General features: G+C 42.4%; 1 protein-coding gene across 2 annotated transcripts; it reads left to right on the top strand.

The window, feature by feature from the left end:
* Window positions 1-1,361: 1,361 nt before the first annotated feature.
* ran (RAN, member RAS oncogene family) lies at window positions 1,362-15,382 on the top strand. Of its 2 annotated transcripts, XM_061900069.1 has the most exons (8): window positions 1,362-1,471; window positions 6,008-6,062; window positions 6,179-6,263; window positions 8,837-8,962; window positions 11,424-11,611; window positions 11,686-11,856; window positions 14,998-15,057; window positions 15,090-15,382. In XM_061900069.1, the coding sequence occupies exons 2-7, from the start codon at window positions 6,021-6,023 to the stop codon at window positions 15,040-15,042; spliced, it is 657 nt and encodes a 218-aa protein (XP_061756053.1). In that variant the 5' UTR covers window positions 1,362-1,471; window positions 6,008-6,020; the 3' UTR covers window positions 15,043-15,057; window positions 15,090-15,382. The 2 variants fall into 2 exon arrangements, with proteins under 2 accessions (XP_061756053.1, XP_061756052.1); XM_061900068.1 differs by having other exon boundaries at window positions 14,998-15,382.
* Window positions 15,383-20,220: the final 4,838 nt, after the last annotated feature.

The raw sequence follows: 20,220 nt of genomic DNA, 5'->3' as shown, positions 1-20,220 counted from the left end.
TTTGTTATATATTCTAACAAAGTGCAGATTGGATTTTAACCTATTTAAAACATGTCGTCAAAAATATATATTTATTGTGAGAAATCATTAGGATGATCAGTGTTTCCACAGAAATAAATATTAATTATTAATAATAACATGGAGTTAAAGGTAAATTGAGCAAATTGGCTATTTCTGGCAATCTATTTAAGTGTGTATCAAACTGGTAGCCCTTCGCATTAATCAGTACCCAAGAAGTAGCTCTTTGCTTCAAAAAGGTTGTTGACCCCTGATATATATATATGTATATATATGCATATGTATATACATATATATATGTATATATATACATATTTGTATATATATATGGATATATAAATATGCATCCATCCATCATCTTCCGCTTATCCGAGGTCGGGTCGCGGGGGCAGCAGCCTAAGCAGGGAAGCCCAGACTTCCCTATCTCCAGCCACTTCGTCTAGCTCTTCCCGGGGGATCCCGAGGCGTTCCCAGGCCAGCCGGGAGACATAGTCTTCCCAACGTGTCCTGGGTCTTCCCCGTGGCCTCCTACCAGCTGGACGTGCCCTAAACACCTCCCTAGGGAGGCGTTCGGGTGGCATCCTGACCAGATGCCCGAACCACCTCATCTGGCTCCTCTCGATGTGAAGGAGCAGCGGCTTTACTTTGAGTTCCTCCTGGATGGCAGAGCTTCTCACCCTATCTCTAAGGGAGAGCCCCGTCACCCGGCGGAGGAAACTCATTTCGGCCGCTTGTACCCGTGATCTTATCCTTTCGGTCATGACCCAAAGCTCATGACCATAGGTGAGGATGGGAACGTAGATCGACCGGTAAATTGAGAGCTTTGCCTTCCGGCTCAGCTCCTTCTTCACCACAACGGATCGATACAACGTCCGCATTACTGAAGACGCCGCACCGATCCGCCTGTCGATCTCACGATAAATATGCATATGTATATATATATATATATATATATATATATGTATATATATAGATGCCACTGTATGTTGATGTAAGTGTTTTCTGAGGTGGTACAGTTGGTAAAAAAAAAAAACATTAATGCAAGTATTTTAATCAGCCACACAATACTATACAAAAAAAAACGTTCTTTTTAGCATTAAAAACACACTTTAGTCAACTCTCGGGGAGTATTCAAATTGAAATACCCTCAAACTGAAAATTAATAATTTGTTTCGATAAAATGTGTTATTTTCTATTTTGCAAATGCTGTTGCGTTGCTTTCCTTCGCAACAATCCTGCACGCGTCGTGACGTAACAAACATTAAACAGCGGACACTTTATGAGGTGGCAAACAAAGGCGGTGACGTCACAGGTGTTCCGCGCCTGCCTTTGGAGGGAGTTTTGCCGCCGCGCAGGTCACATGATTAAAGGGCGGAAGCTGACTCATAGGCCACGCTGAATCTCCCGCGTACGCAGCGGCCATTTACTCTCTCCTCTCGTCGCAGCAACACCGGTGAGTCTCGGCCTTCTCTTCCTTCTTCGCCAAGGCCACTTTTTCTCAAGGAACGCTTCCAACGCGGAGTCGTTTGTTTTTCCATTTGGCCTGCTTTGTTCCCGCGTTGCTTCTTAGCGGCAATGTTGGCGCCAAGTTGCTGGTCGAGCTAGCATGGCGTCCAGAGAGAATGGCGCCCATGCTGCGTGCTAACTGGCTAACAGGCTAACGGGGGACAAAAGTAGCCTTAAATCCACCCCCGGGTCTCCATAACCTTCATTCTGGACAAATATGTGATATTTAATGTCCGGCTAGCTGCCTCAATATGTTGTTTATCAGCTGCTTCCGTGTTTAATAACCTTAGTTTGTGTCCAATGCTAAACTAGGCTGGAGTAGAATCTTCTAGAACGTTGCAATGTGTTTTAATCGATATAACATTTGTTTGTGTCGAATCTTCTCGAACGTTGGAATGTGTTCAAATTGATATAAAATTAGTTTGCGTCGAGTGCTAAGCCAGACTGGTGTAAAATGTTCTACTCTACAAAAATATACTACGTTTTTTGGGTGTTTCTTCTTACCCAGTCGCGTGCTAGCTTCTTAGCATTAGCATGCTAATATGCTAACATTAGCATTCGAACGTTTCCAGCTAATATTACGCTTTTTGTGTAATTCCGCAGCCATACACCTTACACTCATATAATTTGGTATTTGAATTATGCTAAATGTATTAAAGTTGGGCGACATTGCCTTTTTTAATATTGCGATATTTTTAGGCCATATCAAAATACACCACACATATCTGGATATTTTGCCTTAGCCTTGAATGAACACTTGATGCATGTAATCACAGCAGTATGATGATTATATGTGTCTACATTAAAACTTTCTTCTTCATACTGCACTAATATATGCTACTTTTTAAACTTTCTTGCAGAGAAGGACATCACAACTATTGTATTTCCTTGAATAGCCGCCCGGGCGCTATCCATCCATCCATTTCGTACCGCTTATTCCTTTTGGGGGCGCTGGCGCCTATCTCAGCTACAATCGACCGGAAGGCGTTTAACACCCTAGACAAGTCGGCACCTCATCTCATGGCCAACACAGATAGACAGATTGGCAACACTAAATTGCCCCTAGTATGTGAATGTTGTTTGTCCATCTGTGTTGGCCGGGGCGCTAATTAATTTAACATCTCTTCTCACTACTGCACTTATTCAAGGCATGCGGTAATAGTAAGCAAGCGCTAATAACTTTAAAACCTCTTCTCACCCCTGCGCTTACCTATGGAATGCAGTAAAAAATTTAGTGTGATGTGAGGATACCATCACGAAGAGCACAGTTAATAAAAAAAAAAAACTTTATCATGGTTATTTTCAGCACTGAGGGCTTGGAATAATCTACAATTGACGCATGCATTTCGCTGCTTTTATCGTCACACGGACGAGATTGGAAGGCATTTTGGGCGATAGAGGTTACACTGAAGTAAAGAACTTTAACACTCTTATGTGCCACACTGTGAACCCACACCAAACAAGAATGACAAACACATTTCTGGAGAACATTGGCTCTGTAAAACATAAACGCAACATAAGAATTACCCAGAATGCAATGCATCAATGACTCTTACTGCTTATACCTGCTCACCTCAACCGACGCACGGAGGCGGGGCGGGGTTGGTGCTCGCGGGGTGTATAACATAAGCAGTAAAAGTCATGGATGCATTGCAATCTGAGTAATTATGCTGTTTTTATAATGTGTTACAGAGCCGATGGTCTCCAGAAATGTTTGTCATTCTTGTTTGGTGTGGGTTCACAGTGTGGCACATAGTAATAAGAGTGTTAAAGTTCTTTTATATCACAACCCTTAGTGTAACCGGTGTGGCTGATGAACAAGACCCCTTTGTTTCACAATAGTACAAGCAAAAAAAACACTTTATGCTGTGTAATTTCATTATACATTTCAAAAGAGTTTTGCAGTCCTTGTTGTCGTTGGGAAATGGGTCAAAATGGCTCTTTAAATGGTAAAGGTTGCCGACCCTGCTGCCTCCGCCATTTTGAAAATGACGACATGGAAACCGTCACGAATTTGACCTGGCGGTAATAGTAAGCATGCGCTAATAATTTTGGGAATTAAGTTTGACCCGGCAGTAGTTCAAGTAAAGGCGCATATTACATGCCCGGCGGCAATTCAAGGAAATATGGTAAGTCAATTTACCAAAGCTGTGTATATTACAGTTATTAGCAGGTGACTTTTCAAATGATGCTACATATTAGCAGTAATGCTACTTTTGGTAGCAACGCTTGTGCCCCACACTTGACGAATTAAAGTTATTCCAGCTTGAAGCCGAACCACCGTCAGACGATGGGCCCCGTGCTGTTTTTCTACGGAATCAATTCTTTATTTGTTACGAGATTCGCACCTTCTGTCTCTCGCAACAACCCGCTACCATCACAGCTAACGTTGGCCATGCCGCTACCTCTCTGCTCGGCGAGGGCATATACGTACAGTTGTGATCAAAATTATTCAACCCCCACACAATTTTGGTGTTTTAGGAAGTTGGACATTTATTCCATAATTTGTTTATAGTCATATCAAATAAAGATGCATTAAATAGACAAATGCAACTTTAATTACATTATATTTTGTAACATACCAAACAGTGTCATTTCTCTTAATATCTCATTGACAAAATTATTTAACCCCTTGAAGATCATAACTCTTAAGAACAGAATTTAAATAAGGTCTTTTCAATCGGGTGTTGAAAACAACTGTAGATGTGATTTAGAACCACAACGAGCAACAATTAAACTGATTGAAAAAGACTGACGCTCAGCTTCTTGTAGATGGTCAATGGTGTATTTGCAACATGGTGAAGTCCAGGGAGTGGTCAAAGAAGTCAAGAGAGCTTGTAATTTCTCTTCATAAGAAAGGATATGGTTTATAAGAAAAAAGCAAAGACATTGCACATTCCAAGAGACACAGTTGGGAGCATAATTCGCGAGTTCAAAGCTAAAGGCACAGTGGAAACACTACCTGGGTGTGGTAGAAAGAGGATCTTGTGAAGCGTACAGTGGTGAAAAACCCCCGGGGAACAGCTGAGGAACTACAACAGGACATTGCAGAGGGGGGAACGCAGGTTTCGTCCCAGACAATAAGGCGCGCACTACGAGATGAAGGCCTCCATGACAGAACTCCCAGGCGCACCCCACTTCTGACTATCAGGCACAAGAAAAATAGACTCCAGTATGCCAAAAATCATCTGGACAAACCCCAAAGGTTTTGGGAAACTGTTCTATGGAGTGATGAGACAAAAGTGGAACTCTTTGGGCCTATGAATCAACGTTATGTCTGGAGGAGAAAAATGAAGCTTACAAAGAGAAGAACACCTTGGCTACTGTTAAGCATGGTGGGGGGTCAATCATGCTCTGGGGCTGTTTCTCTGCCTCAGGTACCGGGAATCTCCAGCGCGTTCAAGGCATTATGAATTATTTTTCCTAGCAGGGTATATTAGCTGCAAATGTCATGAAGTCAGTGAGGAAGCTAAGGCTTGGGAGACATTGGACCTTCCAACAGGACAAGGATCCCAAGCATACTTCCACATCAACATCAGAGTGGTTGCAGAAGAAGGGCTGGAAGACTCTGGAGTGGCCTTCACAGTCGCCAGACCTAAATCCTCTAAAAAAGCTGTGGTGGGACTTGAAGAAGGCAGTTGCAGCACGCAAGCCCAAGAATATGAATGAACTGGAAGCCTTTGCCCAAGAGGAATGGGCTAAAATACCTGTAGATGGTTGCAAGAAGCTTCTGTCCGCTTATGTATCACCTTTGAAGGATGTCATTACTGCCAAAGGCTGTTCTACTAAGTACTAAAGATGCATGTAACTAGGGGGTTGAATCATTTTGTCAATGAGATATTAAGAAAAATTTTATTTTTTGGTATTTTGTAAAATACAGTGTTACAATTTAAGGTGCATTTGTCTATTTGACACATCTTTATTTGATATGACTATAAATAAAATACGAAATAGATGTCCAACTTGCTAAAACATCAAAATTGTGTGGGGGTTGAATAATTTTGATCACAGCTGTATGTATGTATGTATGTATGTATGTAAGAATGTGTGCCTGCTTGTCTGTGAGGAGACACAGGAAAGAGCGAGTAGAGCCTGTAGTGTAATGCCCGCAGCTAAAAAGAACTGCGTGAGAACGTGTGCTCGAATGTTACAATATAGTCTTTCTATATCGCACAGAGACAAACCTGTGATTTATATCGATATATTGCCCTAAACTGTATGCACTTTAACGTTAGCATGCTATCGTTCACCCTGCAGTCGTATTCACTTGTTTACTGCTAGCATACTAATTAACATGCTACGTTTTTAGCTAACTTTTTTTTTTCTCTAGACAGCCATACACCTTACAGTCGTATAGCTTGGTATCTGACGCATGCTAACTATGAGCTAGTTTTGCTACTGTTTACCCCAGAGTCATATAACTTGGTATGATACACTTGTAAACGTTAGCATGCTAACCGCTTTGTTTATTTTTTTTCCACAGACAAGTCTTTACCATGACTGCCCACTCCATGTCTGCCCCAGTGGCCACTTTCAAGGTAAGTGTTGTGATGGCGGCAACTTTTGGACTCCAATCAAAATTGATACATGTACGTGTTCACCAACCTCTGGGAACCAGTTTAAACTCACAATGCTTTGACTCCCTTTCTGACAGCTTGTTCTGGTAGGAGATGGAGGCACCGGAAAGACGACTTTTGTCAAAAGGCATCTGACAGGAGAGTTCGAAAAGAAATATGTTGGTGAGTGTAACAGTTGTGGACAGAAAATAACCACAAACATTGTGCTCATGCAGGTTACAATACCCCCACGTTCCTTGAAAAACACACTTGGTGCTAGGAATTTTCAAATGGGGTCCCAGAGACCCCATCAAGTCATAAAACTGGGGTCACGCTTTTTTGTAACCATTTTGAAAACAATTGATAAATGTATGCATTATCCTGTTATCTCACATTCTATATCGTTTTAAGTTCAAACCCCGACCGAGTCATACCAAAGACTATTAAAATGGGAGCCATTACCTCCCCGCTTGGAACTCAGCATCAAGGGTTGAAATTGGGAATTAAATCACCAAAAATGATTCCCAGGCGCAGCCACCGCTGCTGCTCACTTTTCTCCTCACCTCCCAGTAGGTGATCACGGGTGATGGGTCAAATGCAGAGAATAATTTCACCACACCTAGTGTGTGACTATCATTGGTACATTGTTAGCAAACTTTTTTTGTATACCGTATTTCCTTGACTTGCCGCCGGGCAGCTAATTAATTTAAAACTTCTCCTCACTCCGGCGTTTACCAAAGGCAAGCATGCGCTAATTATTTTAAAACCTCCTCTCACTCCGGCACTTACCAAAGGCATGCGGTAAATTTAGGCCTGCGCTTATAAATCTGAGTGTGATGTACTAAGCTTATGAAATTCTCTTCATTCTCCAGCGAGTGACTTTTCAAATGATGCTACATATTAGCAGTAATGCTACTTTTTATAGCAACACTTGACAAATTTCGGTTGTCTGTTGGACATATTCCCACTTGAACTCCAACCACCGCCAGACGATGGACCCCCTGCTGTTTTTATTAGGAATTAAGTCATCCTTCATTTGTTACCAGATCCACACCTTCTTTCTCTCGTACGGCTACGTAAGCGGGCTAACGTAGCCCAGTATGCTACCTTTCTGCTCTGCGAGGGCGGACACGTATGTGACATATGACGTGACGTATGTAAGAATGTGCGCCTGCTTGTCTGTGAGAAGGAAAAACGGGAAAGAGTGAGAAAAGCCTGAAGTGTACGCCCGCAGCTAAAAGCAACTGCGTGAGAACGTATACTCGAATATTACGGTATTGTCATTTTTTATATCGCACAGAGACAAACCCGCGATATCGCCCAGCCCTATGTTGTAATACAACAAATAGTATATATTTTACGCAATATATATTGCAATCGGTATTTTAGGTCGTATCGCCCAGGCAATGAGATTTCTTGCTTGTATTTCAGGGAGTTGGCGATGCCACTGAGGTTCATTTAAATCAGGGATTTCAATCATGTTTTCATTGAGGGCCACATGGCAGTTATGGCTGCCATCAGAGGGCCGCTGGTAACAGTGGAAAAATATATGAATTTCCCTCTGGGTTTCATTATTAATTATATATTGTTTTAAGTAGACTGTCGATTTTACAGTAAACACTAAACATTTACTACATTTAACTGTAAAATAGTGTTGTTTTTTTTCAACATTACGGTAAGTGGAAAAATGGTACCACTGTTTTTTGGGGGGAAATCTGGCATCTTAGTTGGCAGAATTTTTGTATTAAATTGATATTGGGTTTTACAACATATTTACATATGTACAAGTTCTTATTCTGTCAACTTAGCTGCCAGTTTTTCCACCGTTAAAAACAAATATACGTTTTTCCATTTACAGTAATACACCATAAAAACAACTGTAGATTTTAGTCATAAACTGGCAGCTCAGTCAACAGAATATTAACGCAAAATTGTTGTAGTTTTTTTTTTTCAATTTAAAGTAGCTGAGATAGGCACCAGCGACCCCAAAGGTAATAAGCGGTAGAAAATGGATGGATGGATGTATAGAACAACATCCAATTTAATGTAATTTTTATTAATTTGATCGGTAATGTGCTGTAAAGTTAAGTATTTTTATTTAGACAAACATGTTTGGGGCAGCACGGTGATACAGAGGATAGTGCATGTGCCTCACAATACGAAGGTCCTGAGTTCAATGCTGGGCTCGGTCTCTTTCTCTGTGGAGTTTGCATGTTCTCCCCGTGACTGCGAGGGTTCTCTCTGGGTTTCTCCCACCTCCAAAGACATGCACCTGGGGATAGGCCCCTCCCACCTCCAAAGACATGCACCTGGGGACAGGTTGACTGGCAACACTAAATGGTCCCTAGTGTGTGAATGTTGTCTGTCTGTGTTGGCCCTGCAATGAGGTGGTGACTTATCCCGGTTGTACCATGCCTTCCGTCCGAATGTAGCTGAGATAGGCTCCAGCAACCCCAAAAAGGGACAAGCGGTAGAAAATGGGTGAAAAAAAATGTTTGGAAAGTAAGATCATATACTGTAATATTTGTTGAAATACTGGGTACTATTAAAGTTTTAGAGGTATGTAATTTCAAGCAGTACATATCTTTTTTTTTTCTGTCTAAATGGAAAAAAATCAATGCCATTTAGTGAGAAAATATGAAGTACTTTGACACTTCATTTCTAGGTTTTTGTGATCCCCATCTGGCCCTCGGGCCTTGTGTGACACCTGTGATTTAAATGTTTTTTATGAAGGATGTCTTCTCTTGTACTTTCAGCTACACTCGGAGTGGAGGTGCACCCCCTGGTCTTCCACACCAGCAGAGGACCACTGCGGTTCAACGTGTGGGACACAGCAGGCCAGGAGAAGTTTGGAGGCCTGAGAGATGGTTACTACATTCAAGGTGACCTCAGGCTCACAACATTGCATTGTTTACACTTTCAGTCATTAACACTTTAAGTCCACCCAGGGTGTAATGATATAAAACATTATCACATCATTGTTGGGCTTATACACACAACATTCTTAAAACCAAGGTGTATTTGGAAAAAAAAAAAAAGTATATTTTCTTGGTAAAATAAAACATTAAATATTGTTTTGGCTTCCCAAGAGTCATATTTTGTGAATTTTGATATTTAGTTTACATTTTAATCAGAGATGTCCGATTAATATCAGCCGATAAATGCTTTAAATTGAAATGTCGGAAATTATTGGTATCTGTTTTAAAGAAAGTAAAATTTTCTGTCTTTCTAAAATGCCACTGTGTACACAGACGTAGGGAGAAATCCTGAGTGCCAACAAACATTAAAGGCACTGCCGGCCCAGTCACGTAATATCTATGGCTTTTCACACAAGTGAATGCAACGCATACTTGGTCAAAAGCCATACAGGTCGCACTGAGGGTGGCCGTATAAACAACTTTAACACTGTTGCAAATATGCGCCACACTGTGAACCACACTAAACAATGACAAAAACATTTTGAAAGAACATCCGCACTTTAACACAACACAAATACCCAGAACTCCTTGTGGCACTAACTCTTCCAGGGCGCTACAATGTACGCCCCCCAGCCCCGCCCACCTCATCCTCATACTCTCTCAGGGAGAGCAAGTCCCAAATTGACAGAATCACTCCTGTACGGGAGCCTGTAAAGGACTGTATTTTACCTTGGGGGGATGCTCAAATTTTTCACTATTTACCCAATAAATCTAGTCTAAGAGAGACAGAGAGGAGACCGCTTATGTAGTTGAACAATTCACTATATACACCACACAAACATACAATAATAAACACACATTAATTACACTCGTTCCCAATCACACGCTACTTCCCCAATAGAGCCTCCCGCACTAAACCAATCATACACACACAGTCCAACCTCGGTCCCTTGGCTGTGCCAGAAGATTTTCCTTTGTGGTCCTGCTGAAGCGGTGGTGCGCGTTGGGCTGGGGTGGGTGAGTTGAAACTGCTGGATACAAAGGGGGTGTTGGAGAGGGTGGGGGGGGCACCTCCCGTTGTAGCTGCCTCACGAGTCCAGTCTGGAGCGAGAGTAGAACCAGCCTCTTCCTGGGTCCACCTCTGTCGACTAGTCCGTGAGCATGTGCAATTAGCACTCCAACCTAGCGCTGTCCACTTCCTTCGCAGCAACGTAGCCACGATAGCAGACAACGAAACTCTTTATAATGTTCAACACTCGCTCTCCAAATATTAACCAGTCACAGGGGAGAGGGTCTCTTTAACAAACTTAACTAATACGTGACTAAACCTGCCGTTCGTGAAGTCACTGTGCAGCAAACAAACACACCTATCCCATCTACTGGCCACATGAAGTGCCCAAAACGTCCTTAAACTTTAACTACTGCACTATATCAACTGTCACTTATAACACACTGAAATAGGAAGCTTACAGTACCATATTTTCTGCAGTATAATTCGCTCCGGAGTATAAGTCGCACCTGCCGAAAACGCATAATAAAGAAGGAAAAAACATATAAGTCGCACTGGAGTATAAGTCCCATTTTTGGGGGAAATTTATTTGATAAAACCCAACACCAAGAATAGACATTTAAAAGGCAATTTAAAATAAATAAATAGTGAACAACAGGCTGAATAAGTACGTTATATGAGGCATAAATAACCAACTGATAAGTTGCCTGCTAGGTTAACATCATATATTATGGTAAGAGTCATTCAAATAACTTTAACATATACAACATGCTATACCTTTACCAAACAATCTGTCACTCCTAATCCATAAATCCCATGAAATAATAATTTTATTTGATATTTTACGGTAATGTGTTAATTTCACGCATAAGTCGCTCAAGTATATATGAAAAAAACTGCGACTTATAGTCCGAAAAATACGGTAGTTACTTCTTCGATCTGCAACCGTGGTGAACTATTTCCCGTGTTGTATTACCGACGCTACGTTGCTTGTTAGTGCCGGAGCTCTTTTAACTTTTTTTTTCTAACTTGCCGGCGGAAACGGTACTGCCCGTAACCATAGCAACGGTTAAACAACTTAAAGAAACACATTTTCCCTTTCCAAACGACAAATATAAAAGAGAGATACATAATAATAATCAAACCCTTAGTATAAACAATCTACTATTTGTGGAACTAAAGGAACAATTACATAAATATGCAAACCTTAAGAACAACTCCATTCTTCAATTTAAGATGTGCAGCGAAGCCTGAAAAAATATTTCCATTCATTCTGTTCAAAATGTCTTGATACACTTTTGTTGGTGAAAGGGTCGGGACTTAAGTATTGTATCATCTAAGTCAGTTGTGATGAATACATAATAGTGAAGTGTAATATAGCCTGGCTTTGACGTGCAAACGTTTTCCCTCCAACAGCTCAGTGTGCCATCATCATGTTTGACGTCACCTCCCGCGTCACCTACAAGAACGTACCCAACTGGCATCGCGATCTGGTGCGCGTGTGCGAAAACATTCCCATCGTGTTGTGCGGCAACAAGGTGGACATCAAAGACAGGAAAGTCAAAGCCAAAAGCATCGTCTTTCATCGCAAGAAGAACCTGCAGGTAAGACGCACGCCTCTGTTGTTTACCTGGAGAAGGAACGCTTCACGCTCACGTTTTGACCGCCGTCTCCCCAGTACTACGATATTTCTGCCAAGAGTAACTACAACTTTGAGAAGCCTTTCCTGTGGCTAGCAAAGAAACTAGCCGGCGATCCCAACATGGAGTTTGTGGAAATGCCAGCCCTCGCTCCCCCGGAAGTTGCAATGGACCCCAGCATGGCAGCCAAGTATGAGGAGGAGCTTCAAGTAAGTGCAAAGCAGGGTTGTACAATATAGCAATGCTAGCAAAATACTGCCATACTAACGAATCATATTCAGTACTATACCGCCTCTAAAAAGTACCGACCCCCTTTTTTTAATGGGCTTGAAGGCGCGTCATCAATTCATTGCTGGTTTTATGAGTAAAGGAGCATATTCGGCAGCGCACACACACTGAGTACTTACAAGCGGACACAGTGTGTAGACAGAAAAGGGAGAATGGACGCATGTTGGTGTAAAAAGTAAAGCTAAAGGTGAAGTTATAACACTGAAACACCCTCAGGAAGAGCTGCTTTAAGACATGGCTAGCTAGCTCGCGGCTAATGTGGGGGGCGGCATAGCTCGGTTGGTAGAGGGGCCGTGTTAGCAACTTGAGGGTTGCAGGTTCAATCCCCGCTTCCGCCATCCGAGTCACTGCCGTTGAGTCCTTGGGCAAGTCACTTTACCCACCTGCTCCCAGTGCCACCCACACTGCTTCAAATGGAACTTAGATATTGGCTTTCACTATGTAAAGCGCTTTGAGTCACTAGAGAAAAAGCGCCATATAAATTCACTTCACTAATGTCCACCTGCAGTGTTTTAGCTACTTCTAAATCACTAATCCTTGTCTCCATGGCAATAAATAAAGTGAGTTTCTTACAAGTACCATTATTACTGCAGGACAAGGAATAACTAAACATGCTTCACAATGTAAACAAACGCCATGGGTGAATCTACACCTGACATCCACTGTAATGATACTAAGTACAGAAGCGTATCTAGTCGATACTCTATTTTTTTAGCCTCAGAAAATCTTTTTTCCTTTTTTTTTAAAAAATTCATATGTTTATAAAGTCAGTAAATACGTCCCTGGACACATGAGGACTTTGAATATAACCAATGTATGATCCTGTAACTACTTGGTATCAGATCGATAACCAAATGTGTGGTATCATCCAAAACTGTCAAGTATCAAAGAAGGGAAGAATAAGTGATCATCACATTTTAACAGAAGTGTAGATAGAACATGTTGAAACAGAAAATAAGCAGATATTAACATTAAATTAACAAGTAGATTAATAATCAGTTTCTACAGTTTGTCCCTCATAATGTAGACCAAATAATAGGTACCGTATTTTTCGGATTGTAAGTCGCACCTGCCGAAAATGCATAATAAAGAAGGAAAAAACATATATAAGTTGCACTGGAGTATAAGTCCCATTTTTGGGGGAAATGTATTTGATAAAATCCAACAGCAAGAATAGACATTTGAAAGGCAATTTAAAATAAACAAACAGTAGTGAACAGGCTGAATAAGTGTACCTTTTATATGAAGCATAAATAACCACCTGCTATGTTAACCTGACGTTATAGTAAGAGTCATTCAAATAACTATAACATATAGAACATGCTATACCTTTACCAAACTATCTGTCACTCCTAATCCAATTATTCCCTTGAAATCATCTTCCTCGATGTCGCTTCTAAACAACTCTGCCAACTCCAAAGGTATGCGCCGCTTCCTCTTGTCCTTTTCTGCTGCATATTTCACTACGTCCAGCTTGTAATCTGCAGTACATGATTTCCTTTTCGCTGCAGTTTTTGTTCGGCCCTTCTCACTTTTTATAAGTTACCGCCAACGTTGAAATGATCCATTTTAATAGCTAAGGCAGTAGCATATAGCACGGGTCAACAACGTGGTGCCCGCTGGCCTGTTCTAAAAATAGCTCAAATAGCAGCACTTACCAGTGAGCTGCCTCTATTTTTTAAATTGTATTTATTTACTAGAAAGCTGGTCTCGCTTTGCTCGACATTTTTAATTCTAAGAGAGACAAAACTCAAATAGAATTTGAAAATCCAAGAAAATATTTTAAAGACTTGGTCTTCACTTGTTTAAATAAATTCTATTAATTTTTTACTTTGCTTCTTATAACTTTCAGAACGACAATTTTTAGAGAAAAAGTATAACCTTTAAAATGATTTTAGGATTTTTAAACACATATATCTTTTAAATTCCTCCCCTTCTTTCCTGACAATTTAAATCGATGTTCAAGTAGTTTTATTTTTTTTATTGTAAAGAATAATAAATACATTTTAATTTAATTCTTCATTTTAGCTTGTTTTTTTCGACGAAGAATATTTGTGAAATATTTCTTCAAACTTACTATGATTAAAAATTCCCAAAAATTATTCTGGCAAATCTAGAAAATCTGTAGAATCAAATTTAAATCTCATTTCAAAGTCTTTTCAATTTCTTTTAAAACATTTTTTTCTGGAAAATCTAGAAAAAATAATGATTTGTCTTTGTATATATGTGATATAGCTTGCTCCAAAGTGCAGATTGGATTTTAACCTATTTAAAACATGTCATCAAAAATATGTATTTATTGTGAGAAATCATTAAGATGATCAGTGTTTCCACAAAGATAAATATCATTATTAAAAATAACAGAGTTAAAGCTAAATTGAGCAAATTGGCTGTTTCTGGCAATTTATTTAAGTGTGTATCAAACTGGTAGCCCTTCGCATTAATCAGTACCCAAGAAGTAGCTCTTGGTTTCAAAAAGGTTGGTGACCCCTGATATAGCAGTTAGCATTCCATGACCCACAATGCACTTCTGCCATGACCCTCCGCCGCCGAATTCTTATTGGTTGATGTGTGTGTGATTGACATTTTCTTCGTCTCTTCTGCGAACGAGATAAATATTAGATATTTTACGGTAATGTGTTAATTTCACAAATAAGTTGGTCCGGAGTATATGTCACTAACTATTAAAAAACTGCGACTTATAGTCTGAAAAATACGGTGTAAAAATGACACAATGTGTTACTGCACATGTCAGCAGACTAATTAGGAGTCTTTGTTTGTTTACTTACTACTAAAAGACAAGTTGTCTAGTATGTTCAACATTTTATTTAAGGACTAAATTGCAATAGAAAACATGTTTCATGTACCTTTTTAAGTTTTTGTTTAAATAAAGACAATTACTTTTTTGTGGTGCCCTTTTAAGTAGAAAAATATTGAAATGCATTTCGGTGCCGGTACCAAAATATCAGGTTGGGGACAACCCTAATCCAATATGGCGACTGTAAACTTGAGACTTCCAAGCAGTGACTTGACCCTAAGACTGTTCTCTGCCCCCCTCCCAGGTCGCATCACAAACTGCACTCCCAGATGACGAGGATGACCTCTAACCTGTTCCCCAACTCTCTCTCTCTCTCTCTCTCTCTCTCCCCCCCCCCCCCCCCCCCCTGTGGAAGTTAACTTGTTGGAATTTTGCCCCCATAGCTGTAAACCCCTTAAGATTTTTTTATTTTTGAAATCTTTTTTTTTTTGTTTTAGAGCTCAGTTAAAAGGAAAAAAGCAGCAAAACTTGGTTAAAAAGTTTCAGGTGCATTTCACTGTATAGACACATCCACCCAGGTGTTATCGCCATGGCAACATGCTTCTCTTGGTCATCACCATCCAGCTCACAATGCTGTAGTACCATGTGTTGGAAGGGAGGCAAGTTTGAATAAAGACATTCTCAACACATGTCCGCTTGCCTCTTTTTTACAGTTTGTTCTGAAGGCCACCAGAGGGCAGTCATGCTCAGTCCATCTGGTGCATTTTCTTGCTGTTACATAAAAGTCTTATGTCCTCTGCTAAGATGTCACTACACTGATCTGGAATCAAAACAAATGCAGGCATGTCCATCTCAATAATATTCCTGTCACAACCTCTTCAATGATACATGAGTGATGGCCGGTACAAACTTTGTCAATCAATGTTTGTTTATATAGCCCTAAATCACAAGTGTCTCAAAGGGCAGCACAAGCTACAACGACATCCTCGTTAGAGCCCACATAAGGGCAAGGAAAAACCATGACAACAATGAGAAACCTTGGAGAGGACCACAACACCCCCCCAGGGGACCGAAAGCAATGGATGTCGAGCAGATCTAACATGATATTGTGAAAGTCCAATCCATAGTGGATCTAACGTATCCGTGAGAGTCCAGTCCAAAGTGGATCCAATATAGTAACGAGAGTCCCGTCCATAGTGGAGCCAGAAGGAAACCATCCCAAGCGGAGGAGGATCAGCAGCGCAGAGATGTCCACAAGCGGTCCATCCTGGGTCCCGATTCTGGACAGCCAGTACTTCATCCATGGCCACCGGACTGGGCCCCCTCCACAAGGGAGAGTGGGACATAGGAGAAAAAGAAAAACGGCAGATCAACTGGTTTAAAAGGGGGTCTATTTAAAGGCTAGAGTATACAAATGAGTTTTAAGATGAGACCTAAATGCTTCTACTGAGGTAGTATCTCAAACTGTTACCGGGAGGGCATTCCAGAGTACTGGAGCCCGAATACAAAACGCTCTATAGCCTGCAGGCTTTTTTTGGGTTCTGGGAATCACTAATAAGCCGGAGTCCTTTTGAATGCAGATTTCTTGCCGGGACATATGGTACAATACAATCAGCAAGATAGGCTGGAGCTAGACCGTGTAGTATTTTATACATAAGTAGTAAAACAAAGTCACATCTTAAGTGCACAGGAAGCCAGTGCAGGTGAGCCAGTATAGGTATATATGTATGTAAATATGTATATAATGTATATACAGTATAGGTGTAATATGATCAAACTTTCTTGTTGTTGTCAAAAATCTAGCAGCCGCATTTTGTACCAACTGTAATCTTTTAATGCTAGACATGGGGGGACCCAAAAAAAAAATAGGTTACAGTAATCAAGACGAGGCGTAACAAACGCATGGATAATGATCTCGGCGTCTTTAGTGGACAAAATGGAGCGAACTTAAGCGATATTACGGACATGAAAGAAGGCCGTTTTAATAACGCTTTTAACGTGTGGCTCAAAGGAGAGAAGATACCATATGCGGCTCTACGCAGGGGCAAGAGGGGGGCAGAGACCCCTTAAATAAATGTCTTGCCCCCTCAAATTAAAATTTGAGAAAGCAAATTTTAATAAACTCACAAAATTACTACATTACAAGTTGACAAAATTATCTGCACTAGCGGAAAAATCCGCCGAAAAAGGGACACCCACGATATAGTAGTGTCGGCTGCCTTCTCATCCCTCCCTCCGCTGTGCGTGTATTCAACATTCCACAAGCTGCGCAGCAGACACACACCCCTCAGCCCTCAGTAAACATCCAATCACTGTTGCAGTATGAAAGTAAAAGAGAAGGAAAATACATTTATCATATACTTGTTAGGATGGGTGTATTTGTGTAGTCTTATCTGTCATAAACACGTTTATCGTCGCGGACTTTCGGTGCTACGGAGTTCCTTTTTTTTTTTTTTTTTTCTTTTTTTTACAACTTGACGAGAGCAGTGACAGCGGAGGCTCTGAGCAGCAGTGGTTCGGAAGGCAGAGAGCCTCCACCGTCCCTGTAACAAGCTACAAGTCATTTATGATGCTGTTAATGAGGGTAAAAATGAAACATAAGGTATATATCCTGCTTAACAGTCCTCTGCTGTCCTCTGTTCAGAGCGGAGTCCCTAGCAACGGCCCGTTTTACTTAGCAACGGTCTGGCAATCGACTGCTGGAATTCTTTTTCTGTTGTCCATCCATCCATCCATCATCTTCCGCTTATCCGAGGTCGGGTCGCGGGGGCAACAGCCTAAGCAGGGAAACCCAGACTTCCCTCTCCCCAGCCACCTCGTCTAGCTCTTCCCGGGGGATCCCGAAGCGTTCCCAGCCAGCCGGGAGACATAGTCTTCCCAACGTGTCCTGGGTCTTCCCCGTGGCCTCCTACCGGTTGGACGTGCCCTAAACACCTCCCTAGGGAGGCGTTTGGGTGGCATCCTGACCAGATGCCCGAACCACCTCATCTGGCTCCTCTCGATGTGAAGGAGCAGCGGCTTTACTTTGAGTTCCTCCCGGATGGCAGAGCTTCTCACCCTATCTCTAAGGGAGAGCCCCGCCACACGGCGGAGGAAACTCATTTCGGCCGCTTGTACCCGTGATCTTATCCTTTCGGTCATGACCCAAAGCTCATGACCATAGGTGAGGATGGGAACGTAGATCGACCGGTAAATTGAGAGCTTTGCCTTCCGGCTCAGCTCCTTCTTTACCACAACGGATCGGTACAACGTTCGCATTACTGAAGACGCCGCACCCATCCGCCTGTCGATCTCACGATCCACTCTTCCCCCACTCGTGAACAAGACTCCTAGGTACTTGAACTCCTCCACTTGGGGCAGGGTCTCCTCCCCAACCCGGAGATGGCATTCCACCCTTTTCCGGGCGAGAACCATGGACTCGGACTTGGAGGTGCTGATTCTCATTCCGGTCGCTTCACACTCGGCTGCGAACCGATCCAGCGAGAGCTGAAGATCCTGGCCAGATGAAGCCATCAGGACCACATCATCTGCAAAAAGCAGAGACCTAATCCCGCGGTTACCAAACCGGAACCCCTCAACGCCTTGACTGCGCCTAGAAATTCTGTCCATAAAAGTTATGAACAGAATCGGTGACAAAGGACAGCCTTGGCGGAGTCCAACCCTCACTGGAAACGTGTCCGACTTACTGCCGGCAATGCAGACCAAGCTCTGACACTGATCATACAGGGAACGGACCGCCACAATAAGACAGTCCGATACCCCATACTCTCTGAGCACTCCCCACAGGACTTCCCGAGGGACACGGTCGAATGCCTTCTCCAAGTCCACAAAGCACATGTAGACTGGTTGGGCAAACTCCCATGCACCCTCAAGAACCCTGCCGAGAGTATAGAGCTGGTCCACAGTTCCACGACCAGGACGAAAACCACACTGTTCCTCCTGAATCCGAGGTTCGACTATCCGGCGTAGCCTCCTCTCCAGTACACCTGAATAAACCTTACCTTTCTGTTGTTTTTCTTGTAATTCTACATAGTCAACCTTTAATGTTTCAATCTACATTTTGTAATAAACAAATAATAAGTTTCATTTGATATGACCAAGACACCTAAAAACAAAAACACTGCCATTTTCATCAATTTACAAGCAAGTGGGCAACACACATACATTGGAGTGAATGAGTTTTGTGCCCAGATGAGTGCCCACGTCCACTGCATGTGACAAACTGAAGACAAGTGACCTGTGTCTGACAGACCCCTACGTAAAGCCCCGCCCCAGGCTGTAGTCCTGTACTGTTGTTGTTTTTCTTCATGTAATCACAGCGGGGTTTTCACTTGTTGTTCAAGCTTACTTATTTTCTGCTCCAGCTTCCAGCAGCTCACAAAGAGAAAGTTAATGCTCTGTAATGCATCCATTTTTCAGAGCATTTAAAAAGTCCAGTCCTGCTCCTGCATGTAGTCGTAGCAATGACGCTACTGCTAGTACATCAGGGACAGCAGCTGGCAAATACTGCACCTTTAGCACCAGCAAGCACTGTTTCTCCTGCACCAGCTCCCCTCCGTCCCCCCAACAAGCGCGCCCCCAAAGCAGCCTGCTCAGCTACCCAGTGACTTAAATGGCAACGCACCATCTCAGCTAATACTGGGTGGCTACCCAAAGCGTGCATTTGGTTCAACATTAAGATCATTCAATCCTGCCTGGTACCGCACACGACCATGGCTAGAGTATTCTGTGGTGCGAGACGCCTGCTTCTGTTTCCCCTGTCGGAAATATGGCAGCGCTGTTAATGTTTCCCCCCCCTGAGGGATTGCCACCTTATTGTGGTCAGGGGGGTTTGCGTGCCTCAGTGACCGTAAGAGCTATACCAGCAGGAGCTTAGTCTTCAGGTGGGACACCCAAGTTGGACAGGTCTGAAGGTAGAGGCATGACAAAGTGCAATACACTACTCCAGGTTGGGGTTGGACACATAGCTAAAGACCCATTTCAATGAAGAAAGCATCGTTACTATAAGCACAGAAAAATCAATCAATGTTTATTTATATAGCCCCAAATCACAAATGTCTCAAAGGACTGCACAAATCATTACGACTACAACATCCTCGGAAGAACCCACAAAAGGGCAAGGAAAACTCACACCCAGTGGGCAGGGAGAATTCACATCCAGTGGGACGCCAGTGACAATGCTGACTATGAGAAACCTTGGAGAGGACGTCAGATGTGGGCATCCCCCCCCTCTAGGGGACCGAAAGCAATGGATGTCGAGCGGGTCTAACATGATACTGTGGAAGTTCAATCCATAGTGGCTCCAACACAGCCGCGAGAGTTCAGTTCAAAGCGGATCCAAGACAGCAGCGAGAGTCCTGTCCACAGGGGACCATCTCAAGCGGAGGCGGATCAGCAGCGTAGAGATGTCCCCAATCGATACAGGCGAGCGGTCCATCCTGGGTCCCGACGAGCGGACCATCCTGGGTCTCGACTCTGGACAGCCAGTACTTCATCCATGGTTGTGAGACCGGACCCCCTCCACAAG

This window comes from Nerophis ophidion, linkage group LG05 (genome assembly GCF_033978795.1).
Source record: "Nerophis ophidion isolate RoL-2023_Sa linkage group LG05, RoL_Noph_v1.0, whole genome shotgun sequence".
Lineage (NCBI taxonomy): Eukaryota > Metazoa > Chordata > Actinopteri > Syngnathiformes > Syngnathidae > Nerophis > Nerophis ophidion.
The sequence above is the reverse complement of the archived record's forward strand: the minus strand, read 5'-3'. Positions and strand labels throughout refer to the sequence as shown.

Excerpts from the sequence above, each read along its gene's own strand:
- ran (XM_061900069.1), top strand. The coding sequence starts at position 6,021 with ATGACTGCCCACTCCATGTCTGCCCCAGTGGCCACTTTCAAG. Across the intron at positions 6,063-6,178 it reads CCCCAGTGGCCACTTTCAAG|CTTGTTCTGGTAGGAGATGG; the intron begins GTAAGTGTTGTG and ends CCTTTCTGACAG. Across the intron at positions 11,857-14,997 it reads AGTATGAGGAGGAGCTTCAA|GTCGCATCACAAACTGCACT; the intron begins GTAAGTGCAAAG and ends CCCCCCTCCCAG.